Source organism: Oncorhynchus masou, unplaced genomic scaffold, assembly GCF_036934945.1.
Source record: "Oncorhynchus masou masou isolate Uvic2021 unplaced genomic scaffold, UVic_Omas_1.1 unplaced_scaffold_2103, whole genome shotgun sequence".
Lineage (NCBI taxonomy): Eukaryota > Metazoa > Chordata > Actinopteri > Salmoniformes > Salmonidae > Oncorhynchus > Oncorhynchus masou.
The window spans coordinates 49,171-67,807 of record NW_027008582.1 but is presented as its reverse complement, the minus strand read 5'-3'; the positions used below and the strand labels follow the sequence as shown (position 1 = coordinate 67,807).

At 43.9% G+C, this 18,637-nt stretch overlaps 1 protein-coding gene across 1 annotated transcript; it reads left to right on the top strand.

Moving 5' to 3' along the window:
* The first annotated feature begins 14,758 nt into the window (after positions 1-14,758).
* LOC135532905 (saxiphilin-like) lies at positions 14,759-18,015 on the top strand. The gene is made up of 6 exons (XM_064960336.1): positions 14,759-14,810; positions 16,932-17,066; positions 17,166-17,255; positions 17,573-17,704; positions 17,829-17,914; positions 17,989-18,015. Exons 1-6 carry the CDS (start codon positions 14,759-14,761, stop codon positions 18,013-18,015), a joined length of 522 nt encoding a protein of 173 aa, XP_064816408.1.
* Positions 18,016-18,637: the final 622 nt, after the last annotated feature.

Genomic DNA, 18,637 nt, shown 5'->3' with positions numbered 1-18,637 from the left:
AAGCATGTCAGACAAGTACTCAAACGCCTCCTGGACAGCCATCTGTACGTTAAGCCGGAAAAATGTGAATTCCATTCATCCCGAGTACAATTCCTGGGATTTGTAGTGGAACCCGGTCGAGTCCAAATGGACCCCAGGAAGGTAGGGGCGGTAGCGGATTGGCCCACCCCCAAATCCGTTAAGGAAGTTCAGCGTTTCCTGGGCTTCACAAACTTTTACTGCAAGTTCATCAAGAACTTCAGCTTGGTGGCAGCCCCTCTCTCAGCTTTAACCAAGGGTGGCAATGCAAGGTTTTTGTGGGGAAGAGAAGCTGAGACGGCCTTCCAAGGACTCAAGCAGCGCGTTCTCTCTGCTCCCATCCTGATACTACCGACTACGGATGAACCATTTGTGGTGGAGGTAGACGCATCAGAGGTTGGTGTTGGAGCTGTCCTGTCTCAGAGGGGTGAAGACAAGAAGCTTCATCCGTGCGCTTTCTTCTCACACCGGCTTACCCCGACTGAGAGGAACTACGATGTGGGGATCGTGAACTCCTAGCGGTTAAGATGGCATTGAAGGAATGGAGACACTGGCTCGAGGGGGCTTCTCACCCGTTTCAAGTGCTTACGGACCACAAAAATCTGGAGTATATCCAGCAGGCGAAGCGGTTGAACTCTAGACAAGCTAGATGGTCTCTTTTCTTCAATCGATTCCAGTTTATCCTCACCTATCGGCCCGGGTCGAAGAATCTCAAACCGAATGCCCTGTCCCGAGTCTACGCTCCTGCCATTCGAGATGACACGGACATGCCTGTCCTTCCTGCTGCTAAGATTGTGGCTCCGATCTCGTGGCAAGTTGAGGATACCGTGAGACGTGCTCAAGCTAGCGAACCGGACCCGAAAGAAGGTCCTGCCAATCGGTTGTTTGTCCCCAAGGCAGTGAGGACTCAGGTCCTTCTGTGGGGGACACTCCTCTCGCCTCACCTGTCATCCGGGCGTAGGTCGCACCTTGGAGTTCATCCAGCGTAAGTTCTGGTGGCCTACCATAAGAGAAGACGTTGCCACTTTCGTCAATGCCTGTCCCGTGTGCTGCCAGGGCAAATCTTCTCACCTCCGCCCTCAAGGACTCCTTCACCCTTTACCTGTTCCCCACAGACCCTGGTCCCATATCTCATTGGACTTTATTACTGGACTTCCTCCATCCCATGGCAATACTACTATCCTAGTCATAATCGACAGGTTTTCAAAGGCGGCCAGGTTCGTCCCTCTGACTAAGTTACCTTCTGCCAAGGAAACGGCTGAGTTGGTAATTAATCATGTGTTCCGAGTCTTCGGCATTCCTCAAGATATGGTTTCTGACAGAGGTCCCCAGTTCGCCTCAAGGTTTTGGAAGGCCTTCTGCCAACTCATGGGGGCTTTGGCCAGTCTATCTTCAGGGTACCTTCCGGAGTCCAACGGCCAAACAGAGAGGATGAATCAAGAGCTGGAAACCACCCTCCGATGTATGACTCGTGACAACCCGTCCACATGGTCATCCTTTATTGTTTGGGCCGAATACGCGCACAACACCTTGCGCTCCTCCTCCACTGGTATGTCCCCGCATGAGTGTCAGTTTGGCTATGCTCCTCCATTGTTCCCGGACCAGGAGGCAGAAGTCAGAGTGCCTTCAGCCTTGAAGTTCGTCAGACGCTGTCGGCTTATGTGGAGGAAGACCCGTCTTAATCTTATGCGTTCCTCACAGAGGTACCAACAACAAGCCAACAGACGTCGCCGTCCCGGGCCTACCCTGCGCCCCGGCCAGAGAGTCTGGCTCTCCACAAGAGACTTACCTCTACGGGTGGAGTCTCGCAAGCTGTCCCAAAAATACATCGGTCCCTTCAAGGTTGCCAGGAGAGTTAACCCAGTTTCTTATCGCCTACACTTACCCAGATCCCTTAAGATTAATCCCACATTTCACATTTCATTGTTAAAACCTGTTGTTTTTTCTCCCCTTGTCCCGGCAGACAGACCTCCCCCTCCGCCTCGTGTCATTGGAGGCCAGCCAGCTTATACCGTCCATCGGATACTGGATTCCCGCCGGGTGCAGCGGTCCTGGCAGTATCTGGTGGACTGGGAAGGCTACGGTCCCGAGGAGCGCTCCTGGGTTCCTGCCAAAGACATCCTGGACCCTGACCTCATTCGTCAGTTCAGGGCCCTCCACCCTGAGAGAGCTGGTAGGAACGTCAGGAGCCGTTCCTAGGGGGGGATTCTGTCAGGATTTGGCCAGGGTTGTTCCGGGTTTTGGTCACTAGATGCCCCCATTGTGCTTTTTGACCTTATGTTTTTTCCCTTGTTCCCCATTATTATTTGCACCTGTGCCTCGTTTCCCCTGATTGTATTTAAACCCTTAGTTTCCTCAGTTCTGTGCTCTGTGTTTGTATGTTAGCACCCAGCCCTAGTGTTCTGTGTATTCTTGTCGATTCCGGTGGATGCTCTTGTGGAATTCTGTTTTTGTTTTTGAGGATCTCTTAAGGCTTTTTTGTGCTATTCCTACCATCTTTTGGATTTACTATTTTTGTATTGAAGGACTTCTCCTTTTTTACTTTATTAAATACACCGTCTTAAGTACTGCTGTGTCTGCCTCATCTTCTGGGTTCTGCTGACTATTCGTGGCTCAGTTGGTTAAGTGACTGTTTCTCACTCCGGAGACCCAGGTTCGTAACCGGGTCCTGACAAATAACCTGTCACATAATACAATATTTACTCAAATATACATTTTACTGGAACACATTGAATTGTCACGTTCAACTGAATTGGAGCATTTATAGTGTGTGTGTTTTAACCTGTAGAGCCCCAACATTGCTCAGGGGTGTATCGTCCAGCGGCGTCACACGTGGGGATGTAGGCTCCAACTTGGCCATGTGGCCCGGCATCTCTAGCATCCTCACATGGGGTCTTGGGTCGTATCGTACCATCAGGACACACAGGCAACATACATTGTAATGTGGACATAACAATGATGGATATACATTCTGGAATCATGGACTGTGTTCCATATGGGACCCTGTTCAGAAGTAGGACGACATGCAGGAAATGAAGACTCGGTGAAGAAAAAGATGTGCTGGAATGAGAACAATAAGCTGTCAGATCTGATGGTGTGTATGATAATGATACGGTAAGAAAAGAGAATGACACAGGAAGAAGAGAGATCATGATACAGAAATCAGTTTAGCATCTTGTAAAGAAAGCATAAAGAGGTCCAAGGTAGGAAGCAAGAGTAGTGATGTGTTGGATGAGACCACAGGGCCTCACTTACTTTGGGTGGAACATATGATTGGAGCAATGCCTGGTGGAGTCTCAGTCCATGGGATCTTCTGTCCAGAACTGGTCACACACCAACAGTAACCTACCAGAAAGACATGTTAATAACCTGTTAAATATATAATATTTACACATTTTACTGTAACATATTGAATTGTCACTTTCAACTCAATTGGAGCATTTATGGTGTGTGTGGTAGTATCTCTAGCAGTATCTCTAGAAATCTCACAAGGGGTCTTGGGTGGTATCATACCATCTAAACACAGATAACATTCTTTATAACGATGACATTACATAGTAGAACATACATTGCTGGACAAACATCCTGGAAGCTCTGGCTGGATCTGGAATCTTGGGTTGCGTCGCCTATGGGACCCTGGTCAGGACACTGCATCCTACATGGGACCCTGTTCCAAGTTGGGCCCTGGTCAGAAGACTCCATCCTATATGGGACCCTGTTCCCCGAAGGGTCCTGGTCAGTAGACTGCATCCTATATGGGACCCTGTTCCCCGAAGGGCCCTGGTCAGGAGAAGTGCCCTATACGGAATAGGAAGCCATTTCAGATGTACATTTCTGAAATATTCAGTTGTTGCTTCACTCCTTCAGAGATCTTCACTGGGTCTCTCCCTCTGTCCTGCCTGTGAGTTAAATTCTCCCTCTACTTTTTAAGGACCCGTCCAGTCAGAACCCTCCCTCTGGAACCCCGCACGGAGAGTTGGAGGTCCGAAATGGAGGCGAGTAGTGCAGAAAAAATGCAGGAAATTCAGAAATAATTGGTGAAGCAGCAGCTGTGCTGGAATGAGAACAATATGGCTGTCAGTTCTGATGGTATGTAGCGGGAGGATGAGGGTTAATGACCTGAATGGTCGGAAGTGGAAAGACACAGGAAGCAGAGAGATCATGATTCTGAAATCAGTGGAGCATCTTGTAAAGAAAGCATAAAGAGATCCAAGGTAGGAAGCAAGTGTAGTGATGTGTTGGAGTTTAAAGTGGTGATGGTGTTGGATGAGATCACAGGGCCTCACTTACTCTGGGTGGAACAGTTGATTGGAGCAATGCCTGGTGGAGTCGCAGTACCCGGGATCTTCTGTCCAGTACTGGTCACACACCAACAGTAGCCTACCAGAAATAGACATGTTTCATATACAATATATACACATTGAATTGTCACATTCAACTGAATTGAATGTCACATGGTGGCTCCGAGAGAGATTCTCACGTACAATACAGAGGTAGCCATTACTCCAATCGGTCCTCCTGAAAAATTAATTGTCCCGACGGATATATTATCGAATATATATTAGAGAAACACCTTGAGGATTGATTATAAACAACGTTTGCCATGTTTGTTGATATTATGGAGCTAATTTGGAATATTTATCAGTGTTGTGGTGACCACAATTTCTGGGCGATTTCTCAGCCAAACGTGAAGAACAAACAGAGCTATTTCGCCTACAAAATTTATATTTTGGGAGAAAATGAACTTTGGCTGTCGACCTGGGAGTCTAGTGAGTGAAAACATCTGAAGTTCAAAGTAAAACAATTTAATTTGATTGCTTTTCTGATTTCCGTGACAAGGTTGTGTTTCGTGAGTGTGTGTTATTTGTGTGTGTTATTTCAGAAAATCACAGAAAAAAGTTTCGTCTTAAGTCTTTTACGTTTTGGAGATAAAGCCACGTCGTGATTTGTGATGTTTTGTACATTTGCAATATGATTCCATTTGTCCTCTTGTTGGATTTATCGGGACAGCGGAAAAATGACCAAAATGTGATTATTTTATGAAACGGAAACCGAATGTCCGAGAGAGTTCGGTTGATGCCTTCCCGGTAGATACGGCCCGACGCCGTCCGCAAATTTTACAAATGTTTTCGGACGTCTAGTAAGGGACCGTACATTTGCAATATGGACTTTCTCACTAACCATATGGCGAATGTCAAAATGTTCCCTTAAGGTTTGAAATGCCTATTTGTTGTAAATGTGAACATGAATTAACGCTGCCACTTTAGACTCCTCTTGTTTTATTCTTGTACGGAAACCAATGATTTATGAGAACTTACTTGATAGGTTGATGTCCTCTGTGTGATTTGTGTCTTGTTTGACACATCACCTACACACTTTATTAGAATACTTATGAAATGCGCAGTTATTTTTGGCAACATTTTTTCTCTTATACTCCAACCCCATTGGATGCATTGAACGGATGTGGGTGGAGCAATGTCTACATAGAGGTGCAGGTTGTGAACACTGAAAGCTCTGACATAGGCTTTGAGGCTGATACGTACAGCTTTAGAGCAGTGAGACGAGCAAGAACAGTGTTCTTCATCTTACTCAACTGTAACCATGCACCTGCAACAAAGATAGCTCAGATGTGAGAGTGCCTCTTGAATCCTAGTCCAAGTACGCTCTAAAAATGTGGGGTTCAACTGGAGTTCTAAAGTTCTGATCTTTAAACCATACAGTTCTTGGAACTGAAAAAGGCCCTCAAAAGGTTATTCTAAGAACCCCGTAGAAGGTGGGGGTCATCAAGGAACCTCCTTAGCTGGTGGGGGTTCTTGCAGGAACTTTCCTGCCCAACAAACATTTAGATTTGAAAGGACAGTAGCAGCTGCTTAACTTCTTAAGGGGCAGTGAGTTGCTTGGATGAAAGGTGCACAGAGGTGTCCATATTAAACTGCCTGCTTCTCAGTCCCAGTTGCTAATATATGCATATGATTATTCACATTGTATAGAAAACACTTTGAAGTTTCTAAAACCGTTTGAATGATGTCTGTGAGTATAACATAACTCATATGGCAGGCAAAAACCTTAGAAGATTTTCAACCAAGATCCAATTGAAATCATAGCGAGATATGGATGAGTTTGCACTTCCTACGGCTTCCACTGGGTACCAACAGTCTGTAGAACTTTGTCTGATGCCTCTACTGTAAAGGGGGGCCAAATGAAAGGAGAATCAGTCAGGTTTGCCATGACCTGACAATGCGCGTTCACATGAGAGGGAGCTCTGTTCCAACGCTCATCTGAAGTCCATGTAATTCTCCGATTGGAACTTTGTGAGATTTATGTTAAAAACATTCTAAAGATTGTTTCAATACATCGTTTGACATGTTTCTACTGACTGTTACGGAAATTTGTCTGCGCATTTAGTACACAATCCAAACTCACGGGCAAGTCCAGGCCAAAGTTCAGATGTCAGAAGTCATTACAGTTTGTAGAAACATGAATTCTTCAATGTTTCAACCGGAGAATTCCTTGGTCTGTAGGAATGCGATGGAACGCAGGTACCTCACGTGATCAGCTCAAGCCACTCTGGCAGACCGCAGACTCATTCAGCTCCCATTCCCCCCCCTCCACAGTAGAAGCATCAAGGTTCTAAGGACTGTATGAAGTGGAAGCTTTAGGAATTGCAATATGACCCAATTTCTACTGTATACTGGCTTGGCAAAGAATTTAAAACTACAAACCTCAGTTACCACTTCCTGGTTGGATTTTCTCTCTGGTTGCGGCCTGCCATATGAGTTCTGTTATACTCAGACATCAGTCAAACAGTTCTAGAATCTTCAGAGTGTTTCCTATGCATATTCTAGCTTTAAGGACTGAGTAGCAGGTAGTTTACTGCCCCCCTGTCCTGACGAAGTTAAACATACTGCATCATGTCACAGGTGTGCATCTACCTAAAGTTAAGCATGATGAGACCTGGTCCTGGTGGCACATATAACATTAGGGTTGTGGGTTTGAGACCCACAGAGGACCAGTAAGAAAAAATACAAACTACAACTTATCATTCATGTTCAATAACTCATGAGACAAAGTAGTGTCCACATTTTATTGGCTGCAAACAATTCCTCAACATTTGTGTAGTAACTGAGACTTCATTTAACAGCAACAAAGTATTTTGACGTTACCATGAAGTATTAAGGACAAAGACACTACGGAATAGCATTGCTGCTTCTAATGGATACTCTGGCGAAGCGGCAGGAGCCTCAGGGAGCACACAGAGGGCAAGCTTGTTTCACATAATGCATTGTTCCAGCGCTGTTGACCTGAAGACAAAACCAGAATATTCAGCTGTACACACAGTAGGAAAGTTAAATTAACTAGGAATAAGTTTAATTTGATGACTGATACTGAGGTTACTGTACCTCCAAAGTTGATATGAACACAAGACTCTCTGGCACCAGCACCAGGCCTTCCTTTAGCCCAGTTCTGGTGATCAAAGTCGGAGCCATCACTCCAGAACCACCGCATGTCCTGAGGGGGGGAAAGTGGGGTTTGAGAATAAAGACTAAATGTAGTCCTTCCTCTACCACCTGAAACCAAACAGTTTAAGCTACCACTACTTCAAAACCCACCGACTGGGACTGTTGCTTGTTTAAAGAACCTACAGTCTACTCACATTTGCAATCATCCCGATGCCTTTCAAAGACTATAACAAGTCTACAACTTTTAAAGCTAGAAACCCCATACACATGGTTACAAGACTGAATGGAAGAGATTACTTCGATGAAATTTATACTTACCTAGAAACATTTTACATGAGTACAAAGGCCTCCTGAAGTTGACAGTAAAATAATTTAGCAGACTCATCTAGAATGACCTACAGGGTCAATTAGGATTAAGGGCGTTGCTCAAGGGCACATCAGATTTCACGGAGTGAGCTCTGGGATTCAAACAAGCCTTTATTGGCCAATGGCGAGGCTTCCTGTCGCATGGCAACGCTTGATATTTTATATGGAAACCATTACAATAGCTGTTAAAAATCAGCAGCTCCTCTTCCTGGGGTCCACACAAAATGACATTAGAACAACTCAGACAGAACTACATAATCAAATTACAGGTAGCCTACATGCCACATCTCCCCTTAAAGCAATACGAGATGGAACGGCGTTCCTTGCAATAATGGCTCATATATATATATATATATATATATCACTGTAGGCTTAATGGTCCCACCTTAACAGAATAAAATCCGCCAATCCAAGTAGGAGGGAAACCAACAGTCTTGACCAAGACCAACGCCTGTAGAAACTGGTCCTCCTCGGCGCTGTGCACAGATGCCAGGTTTGCGCCAAGGTACTTCACAACGTTGGGTACAGACACCAGTTGATCACCAAGGGACACACAGTACCGCTAGAGAAGAAAGTATTTATTTAACTAGGCAAGTCAATGAAGAAAATTATTATCTACAGTAACAGCCAAGCAGTAGATGGGAACAAAGACATTTCATGTAATAGTCAGTCAGCCTTGCTGAGAATTTGTCTTCTAGACTCCCAACCAAATATTGACCATCGCAGCTAATTCCTTTTTAAACTCTTAAAGATACTAGTTCATCTCAGTCTTAAGCCATGTCCGGTGGGTTCCAGTATACAGGAGGCAAGACTCCACATTAAATATTCAAAATGTACAGAAAATTCCCATCTTAAAGGGAAGTTCAGTATTTCACATCAGTCATGTGTTGCAGTTTAAGAAAGTATCATCTTTAAGGTAATGTCAAAGAGCTAATTCCAACTACACTTCCCCTTAAAATTCACAGTAGATGGTAAGGGTGATACCTCTGCTTCAGGCCAGCTCCTTGTAGTCTTTACAAACATTAAACAGCGTGATCCATATTTGGTCCAACCGGAAGGACACAAGTCTTCTTCTACAAGTGAATCTGTAAGGATAATTTACATGTGGCTTTAAAGGCTAGTGGAGAAAGATCCACAAAACAGAGCTACAATATTATTTGTTGATCAGTCAGTCACCTCTGCTACAATAAATATACAGAAAGAGTCAAGAAAAGTAGACTCTTACGTGCATCTCCCAGAGCAAAGGCAGCACTGAGAAGCAGAAGACTGGTCAACATGGTCATGGAGTCTCCTGAGGGAAACAGAGTGAAGCCATCAAAACCACAGATTCAACTCCACATACATTAGATTAGAACTGGAATGTGTCTGCTTTCCTAAATGCCAACCTATTCCCTAAACAGGGCTGAGGAGAATTTCTGGGCAGCTATTTCTCTCCACTCAGACAGAAGTAAATAAAGTTATAATTCCCAAATGTAGAAATGTCATTCAGGTTTGGTTATGGCCAAATCTGTCAGAAGACAAGCATTATGATTGAACACAAAGTTCATTCCTGCTTCTTTTACTTTCCAACAAAAATAGAAGTACAAAATGCTGGCATGTAAGTCATAGTGGCTTGTAACACCAGCAGGCAAGGCTTAGTGGCTTGTAACACCAGTAGGTAAGATGAAATGGCCACCAGGAAAGGATGTGATAAGATGTTATCGTGCTGGAGGGAATACACCACAGCCCAATATTAGACCTATTAATTAATGAAGCAAGGTCTAAGGACATTCCACTGCAAAAGCTTGCTGGTAGATGACATGGTTCAATAAGGTACCTGCTAGCAGTATGGGGTCCCACCTCTGAAGATCCAGCCATAATACACTAGATGGTTCTGATAAAGCACCATTTACAGCACTGAGCAGTGATCAATAACTAAATCTAGAATAGACAAGGCCCATCCAAATATGGCGGCCAATATTTTGTTCTGGCTTTGCATGTTCATGTTTCCCCTACTTCCAGTCTGGCCCAGCATGGTGCCCATACTGTGAGGGGTGAATAGCTAAACAGCTGAGCACAATATAAAATCCATTTAATGTTGATGGGAATAAAGTAAACATAGCATTTCATAGTTTCTTGTTCACTGAGACGCAACCAATCAGAACAGTCTACAGAATTATAGATGTAAGACACATTCTGCTAGCAGGAACCATCATTATACCATGTCTCATCTCACAAGCTGTAACACTTCCCTTACAGTTAAATTAAAGGTCTAATACTGGGCCAGCTACACCATAACAATACACATGATGAACAGGCTATTACACCCCAATGCAGGAAGTTAAAACCATAGAAAAGTTACAACAGCAGGCACTTACTTTAGCCAATTAACAACAGGAAAATAAAGGAACTTGGACACCACAAATGCTGAACAAACCTAAGTAGAACAAGCTGCTTATATACCAGAAGAATGGAAGAGGAATTGGTGATTAGCAGAGTGAGTTCAGGTGTGGTGAGTTAGCAGGAAAGGGGCGTGTCCAGAACGTAATTGGGAGTTCAATTATGCCCACTGAATGCATTTTTTAAATGATCATATACAAAAAGTTGTTTTGCAGGACAAGGTTTATTGTGACTTTCAAGAATGCCGGAATTGCTTCACCTTGCTCTTCTGGTAGGCTCGATGCAAGTTTCACCATCCAATTATTTCAGACATACAATGCAGTTCCACCATGGCACGGACCATGATGATATCTTGGCGCAGACGATGATGATACCTTGGCGCAGACCATAATGATACCTTGGCGCAGACCATGATGATACCTTGGCACAGACCATAATGATACCTTGGCGCAGACCATGATGATACCTTGGCGCAGACCATGATGATACCTTGGCGCAGACCATGATGATACCTTGGTGCAGACCATGATGATACCTTGGTGCAGACCATGATGATACCTTGGTGCAGACCATGGTGATACCTTGGCGCAGACCATGGTGATACCTTGGCGCAGACCATGATGATACCTTGGCGCAGACCATGATGATACCTTGGCGCAGACCATGATGATACATTGGTGCAGACCATGATGATACCTTGGCGCAGACCATGATGATACCTTGGTGCAGACCATGGTGATACCTTGGCGCAGACCATGGTGATACCTTGGTGCAGACCATGATGATACCTTGGCGCAGACCATGATGATACCTTGGTGCAGACCATGGTGATACCTTGGCACGGAAAATTTGTTTATTCTACACTCTAGGTACATGTTGTTTTTGTTGGGGGGTGAAGTTATTACATCCAGTTGTTTTTATGGACACAACAGTTCAAGGGAATCTCACTGTAGCAAGCAATTCTTACATCTATTTTCTATGCAAACTTTCTAAATGTCGACAAAAAAATGAAAGCTGAAGGTCTGGAGGAGAGAGAGTGAAAGTAGAAACAGGGTTCGTTGGTGGGAGAGAGGTATGGGAGAGGGGAAAGGTTTGGTGAGGAGATGAGGAAGGGAGAGAGGAGGAAGGGAGAGAGGAGAGGTTAGGGGAAGACAGGATGAGGGGAGAGAGGAATATGGGAGAGGAGAGGTGAGGAGGGGATGAGGGGAGAGAGGTATATGGGAGAGGTGAGGAAAGGAGGAGGGGAGAGAGGTATATGGGAGAGGAGAGGTGAGGAGGGGATGAGGGGGAGAGAGGAATATGGGAGAGGTGAGGAAAGGAGGAGGGAAGAGAGGTATATGAGAGAGGAGAGGTTATGTGAGGATGAGGGGAGAGAGGAATATGAGAGAGGAGAGGATGAGGGGAGAGAGGTATATGGGAGAGGAGAGGTGAGGAGAGGATGAGGGGAGAGAGGAATATGGAATATGGGAGAGGTGAGGAAAGGAGGAGGGGAGAGAGGTATATGAGAGAGGAGAGGTTTGGTGAGAGGTGGAAAGATGATGGATCAAGGTGTTAAAGGGATGTTGTGCGATTTTGGCAATTTACCCCTCTTTCATTACTTTTGAAGGAAGTTTTGAAATTAACTACTATAGCTTCAGCACAATTGCTAACTATGAGAGCAGATGCCAAAGTCTTCCAGTCATTGCGCTGACGCTAGTTAGAGATCGCTGGAAAAACTACCATCAAAGTCCTTCAAATGGCATGCAGAGACAAAATCTGACTCCGTGTAAGAAGAAAAGGGTTTTAATTTGCCAAAATATTGCAATATCCCTTTAAGGAGGAAATAGCACGGGTTCCAATCCAAGTGCCATTTATCAAACTCCAGGCGGTGCAATGTTCAGATGACATGAAAATAGAGCTCCCTAGTCATGATCTTCAGTGGTGGTTTTGGTGTGGAAAAACAGAAGCATTTGCAGAGAAGTACCTCATACCTACAGTAAAATATGGTTCTGCATCTTTAACGTTATGAAGGTGTTTTGGTTCTGTGGTCCTTTTTCAGTTCAACGGCATCATAAACTTTACCAAGTACCAGGTCATTATAGTTCCAAAAAAAATAGTTATCTCTGCTGACATTGCAAGACAAAAATCCCAGAGCACACATCAAAATCCACAATGAAATGGTTAAATGACCACCAAAACAATATGTTGCAATGTCCATCTCAGTCTCCGGACAGAAAGAACGCCTGTATCTGTGTAGTGACTGGGTGTATTGATATCCAACATATAATTAATACCATTCCCAAAGGGATATTCAATGTCAGCTTTGGTAAATATTTACCCATCTATCAATAGGTGCCCTTCGTTGCAAGGCATTGGAAAGCTCCCGGTCTTTGTGGTTGAATCTGTGTTTGAAATGCATTGCTTGATTGAGGGACCTTACAGATAATTATATGTGTGGGGTACAGAGATGAGGTCATTCAAAAATCATGTCAAACATTATTATTGAACACAGAGTGAGTCCATGCAACTTATAATGTGACTTGATAAGAAAATCTTTACTCCTCATCTTGTTTAGGTTTGCCTTAACATAGAGGTTGAATACTTATTGACTGAAGACTTTTCAGCTTTTCATTTTTCTTTTATTATCAAGCTGCATTTTTAGATTGAAAATTATTTTCCCCAAATGAGAAACCAAAATGTTGAAAGATCGAATTCCCCGAGCCGACGAGGTACAAATCTGTCATTCTTACCCAGAACAAGGCAGTTAACCCACTGTTCCTAGGCCGTCATTGAAAATAAGAATTTGTTCTTAACTGACTTGCCTCGTTAAATTAAGGTAAAATAAACTAAATTAAAATACAGGCCTATAGGCTCAGCTACATGAGGTGTGACACTATGATTTGAAAAAGTAGACAAAAAAAAGTATGCGCAGTTTCTCGAATTACACTGGGCATCATGCAGAAGTGATAATATATAATTCACAAGTTATAGAGTAATATTGTCACCCATCAGACTATTCTTGATTTAATCTTATCTTTACATGTACTAAATGTGTGAAAATTGTTTTGATTTAGAATTGTCAATTATCATACATCTGACTCGAAATAGGGGCCATAATGTATTATTCCAGCTCAGGTGAATTTAGATTTTGGCTCAATGGGAGCAGTGTATGTGCAAAGTTTTACGCTGATCCAATGAACCATTTAATTTCTGTTCAAAATGTTGTATCAACAGTGCCCAAATGTGCCTAACTGGTCAGTATATACATTTTCAAGTAAATGACTGTAAACTCTCCTCAAACAATCAATGGCATTTATCACTGTAACAGCTACTGTAAATTGGACAGTGCAGTTTGAGTAACAAGAAGTTAAGCTTTCTGCCCGAATAAGACATGTCTATGTCCTGGGAAATGTTCTTGTTACTTACAACCTCATGCTAATCACATGCTAATCACATTAGCGCACATTAGCTCAACCATCCCGCAGGGGATACACTGATCCCGAGGTTAACTACCCCCGAACCTCTCCTCTCTCCTATACCTCCACTAATTGGCCCAATCTGATCCTACAGCAGGCCGGCAGCCTGGGAGAACGGGACACTATCGTTCATCACACCTTGTAACACTTTTACAGTACTCATTTCAAATTCCTAACATTAAGCAAACCAGACGGCACCGTTCTATTTTTAAAATATAATTACGGATAGCCAAGGGCATACTCCAACACGGAAAATGTATGGAGTAAAAGGTACATTATTTTCTTTAGGAATGTAGTGAGTGAAAGTTGTCAAACATATTAATAGTAAAGTAAAGATACCCCCAAAACGACATGAGTAGTACTTTCAAATATTTTCACTTTAGTACTTTACATCACTAACCAATGTCCGACATCGGGATCTCTCGTTGGATTAATGAGGAAACTAGTCACACCTGTGACAGGTCCTTTAAAAGGAGAGGTGGAAGAGGTAGACCATAACTTACAGACAACAGAGAGGGAGACATCCAGTGAATCCCTTGGAAGAGTGCAGAAGGTGAGAGTGAATCATTATTTAATAGACGAGCTGCATCTCAAATGTTACCTAAACGTTATGTGCCCTTGTCAAACGTAGTGCACTATGTAGTTGTGCCATTTTGTAGCGTGACCCCCCCCTGAATTTGAGTGTAGACTACTAGTTACCTTTGCAGTAAATGGGTAGTCTCTGACTATCTATAATGCTTCCCATTCCCTATGTAGTGCATTGTAGGCCCTTGTCAAAGGTAGTTCACTACACAAGGAGTGAGGAGCCATTTGGTAAGGATACATATTCCTCTGTGCCAGGCTAATCTATTGTGTGTGGTTGAAGAAGTTATACCTGAGTTCCATCAGAAGACGAGTAGCACCGTGTTGCCCACACTTCTTCTTGGAGTCCTCAGGACTGGGTTTAGAAAATGCTGCTTTGGCTGTTATTTCAGTTCTGTACCTAATAGTGGGTTTCCTTAACCTCTCCTCTAGTACCCACAGCCATTCCAGACCCTTTAAAATGCTCAACTAATCTCTCTCTCTCAGGAGACTATCACCATGGTGATATTGACCATCATTCTGCTTGTCAGCACTGCTTTTGCTCTAGGAGGTAAGCGTGACATACCTCACAACTACTCACCAACATATTAAATCAACATAAAACACACATAGATATTGATATGCAGGTGTGAATTGGAAATGCGTTTCTGTTCATAACTTTCTCCATGGGACACTCTTTGAGAGGTCAGCCATTATCAACATTGACACTGGAGAAATGAAGGTTTGGCCTTGCTTAATTAACTTGTAGTGACTCTAAACCCGGATCCGGGAGCGTAATCATCGCCTGACACGAATTAGCATAACGCAACAGACATAAATATTCACAAATCAAATCACAAGTGAAATATATTGGAACACAGCTTAGCCTTGTGTTAATCACCCTGTCATCTCAGATTTTCAAAATATGCTTTACAGCCAATGTTACCAAGCATTTGTAAGATTATCATAGCCTAGCATAGCATTATGTCTTGCTAGCAGCAGGCAACCTTGTCACGGAAATCAGAAAAGCAATCAAATTAAATCGTTTACCTTAGAACTTCGGATGTTTTCACTCACGAAACTCCCAGGTAGACAGCCAAAGTTCATTTTCTCCCAAGATATTAATTTTGTAGGCGAAATAGCTCTGTTCACGTTTGGCTGAGAAATCGCCTGGAAATTGCGGTCACCACAACACTGAAAAATATTCCAAATTAGCTCCATAATATCAACAAACTTGGCAAATGTTGTTTAAAATCAATCCAAGGTGTTTCTCTAATATCGATTCGATAATATAGCCGTCGGGACAATTAATTTCAGGAGGACCGACTGGAGTAATGGCTACCTCTGTATTTTACGCGAGAATCTCTCTCGGAGACACCATGTGGCCGCCTATGGCTATTCTTCAACAGAAATGCGTAAAACTACGTCACGGTGCTGTAGACATCTTGGGAAATACGTAGAAAGCGTAAGCTCGTTGATGTTAAATTCACAGCTGAATAGGGAGTCATTGGAACGCAGCGCTTTCAAAACCTGGGGCACTTCCGGATTGGATTTCTCAGGCTTTTGCCGGCAACATCAGTTCTGTTATACTCAGACAATATCTTTACAGTTTTGTAAACGTTGGTGTTTAATATCCAAAGCTTTCAATTATATGCATATTCTAGCATCTTCTCCTGACAAAATATCCCGTTTAAAACGGGAATGTTTTTTTTCCAAAACTGAAAATACTGCCCCCTAGCACCAAGAGGATTTATTAAAGGCACATAGACGGATATATCAACTTGTCATCTCACTGATTTGAACTACTGGCCCAACTCTCTAACCGCAGGCTACCTGCCACTCCTCTAGTTCCAGAGATGTATTTCTAGATGCTGGACTGAGGTATTCTGCTATGAATGGTTTGATCATTCAACTGGATGTTTGTTTGGATTGTCTAGCAATAACACTGATACAATTTCCAGTCTTAGTTTCATCAGCTCTTCTACGAATCTGGAATTTGACTCCACAGGAACCCTATTCCGTAAAGGGCACTACTACAGACCAGGGTCCTTTGGGGAACAGGGGCCCATGTAGGATGCAGTGTCCTGACCAGGGTCCTTCGGGGAACAGGGGCCCATATAGGATGCAGTGTCCTGACCAGGGTCCTTCGGGGAACAGGGGCCCATGTAGGATGCAGTCTCCTGACCAGGGTCCTTCGGGGAACAGGGGCCCATGTAGGATGCAGTCTCCTGACCAGGGTCCTTCGGGGCACAGGGTCCCATGTAGGATGCAGTGTCCTGACCAGGGTCCTTCGGGGCACAGGGTCCCATGTAGGATGCAGTGTCCTGAGCAGGGCCCTTCGGGGAACAGGGGCCCATGTAGGATGCAGTCTCCTGACCAGGGTCCTTCGGGGAACAGGGGCCCATGTAGGATGCAGTGTCCTGACCAGGGTCCTTCGGGGAACAGGGGCCCATGTAGGATGCAGTGTCCTGACCAGGGTCCTTCGGGGAACAGGGGCCCATGTAGGATGCAGTGTCCTGACCAGGGTCCTTCGGGGAACAGGGGCCCATGTAGGATGCAGTCTCCTGACCAGGGTCCAATAGGGGACGCAACCCAAGATTCCAGATGCAGCCAGAGCTTCCAGGATGTTTGTCCAGCAATGTATGTTCTACTATGTAATGTCATCGTTATAAAGAATGTTATCTGTGTTTAGATGGTATGATACGACCCAAGACCCCCTGTGAGATTGCTAGAGATACTGCGATGAAAAAAGTCCAGCCTGGAGTCTACGTCCCCACGTGTGACAACGATGGACAATACAAACCTGCGCAATGTTCAGGCTCTACAGGTTACCGCACACACCATAAATGCTCCAATTGAGTTGAACGTGACAATTCAATATGTTACAGTAAAATGTGTAAATGTTATTAACATGTCTTTCTGGTAGGTTACTGTTGGTGTGTGACCAGTTCTGGACAGAAGATCCCGGGTACTGAGACTCCACCAGGCATTGCTCCAATCATATGTTCCACCCAAAGTAAGTGAGGCCCTGTGGTCTCATTCAACACATCACTACTCTTGCTTCCTACCTTGGACCTCTTTATGCTTTCTTGACAAGATGCTAAACTGATTTCTGTATCATGATCTCTCTTCTTCCTGTGTCATTATCATACACACCATCAGATCTGACAGCTTATTCTCATTCCAGCACATCTTTTTCTTCACCGAGTCTTCATTTCCTGCATGTCGTCCTACTTCTGAACAGGGTCCCATATGGAACACAGTCCATGATTCCAGAATGTATATCCATCATTGTTATGTCCACATTACAATGTATGTTGCCTGTGTGTCCAGATGGTACGATACGACCCAAGACCCCATGTGAGGATGTTAGAGATGCCAGGCCACATGGCCAAGTTGGAGCCTACATCCCCACGTGTGACGCCGCTGGACGATACACCCCTGAGCAATGTTGGGGCTCTACAGGTTAAAACACACACTATAAATGCTCCAATTCAGTTGAACGTGACAATTCAATGTGTTCCAGTAAAATGTATATTTGAGTAAATATTGTATTATGTGACAGGTTATTAACATGTCTTTCTGGTAGGTTACTGTTGGTGTGTGAACAGTTCTGGACAGAAGATCCAGGGTACTGAGACTCCAACAGGCACTGCTATCAACTGTTCCACCAAGGTGTGTGTATATTCATTCACTAAATGTTACTACTTTGCAGCTAGTTATTGATTTGTATTTCTTTCTAATTGTAGATGAAAGGCGTTGGAAGTAAGATGTAGAAGACGGCCAGGTGTCTTTACTGTACTACAAGAACGGATTCACATCCCATACAAAATAAATACATGAAGGAATCCAGAGATTAGTGTTGCTTTACTTACGTTATTGTTGGTGTGATACGTTGTTCAACATATCTGAACCGGTTCATTTCTGGGAAATGGAGGAAGGAGTAGGACTGTTATGGTGACTGTTACAGGAAATGAAGACAGTCAAATGCCACTTGACCATGTAGTAGTTAGGCTTCACCAAGATCTGGTGATGGTCGTTATTTGTCTACCACACTTGGTAGACTGCCTGGTACTGAGCACTATTGTCCCTCTAATCACGCTGACATCAATTCCGATTGGTGGAAATCAGAAAGATGGACAGCTGAGAAGGGAGTTGCGAGGTTTAGTCACGTGCACAGGCAAGGCCTTAATGCCTATGGATTTGGGTCCACTTTATGTTCATACCAATATTTGGAGGCGGGGTGGGAACTTGCCAGAAAACAAACGTCGTCAGTACAGTATTAGCTAGCTAGAATGTGTGGGTGATGCACATCATTGCTCTGTGTAAACAGGACATCCAAGAAGTTAAATTAATGACTTTAGTGGGGTAAGTAAATGTTCAGCCTGTAATTGTATA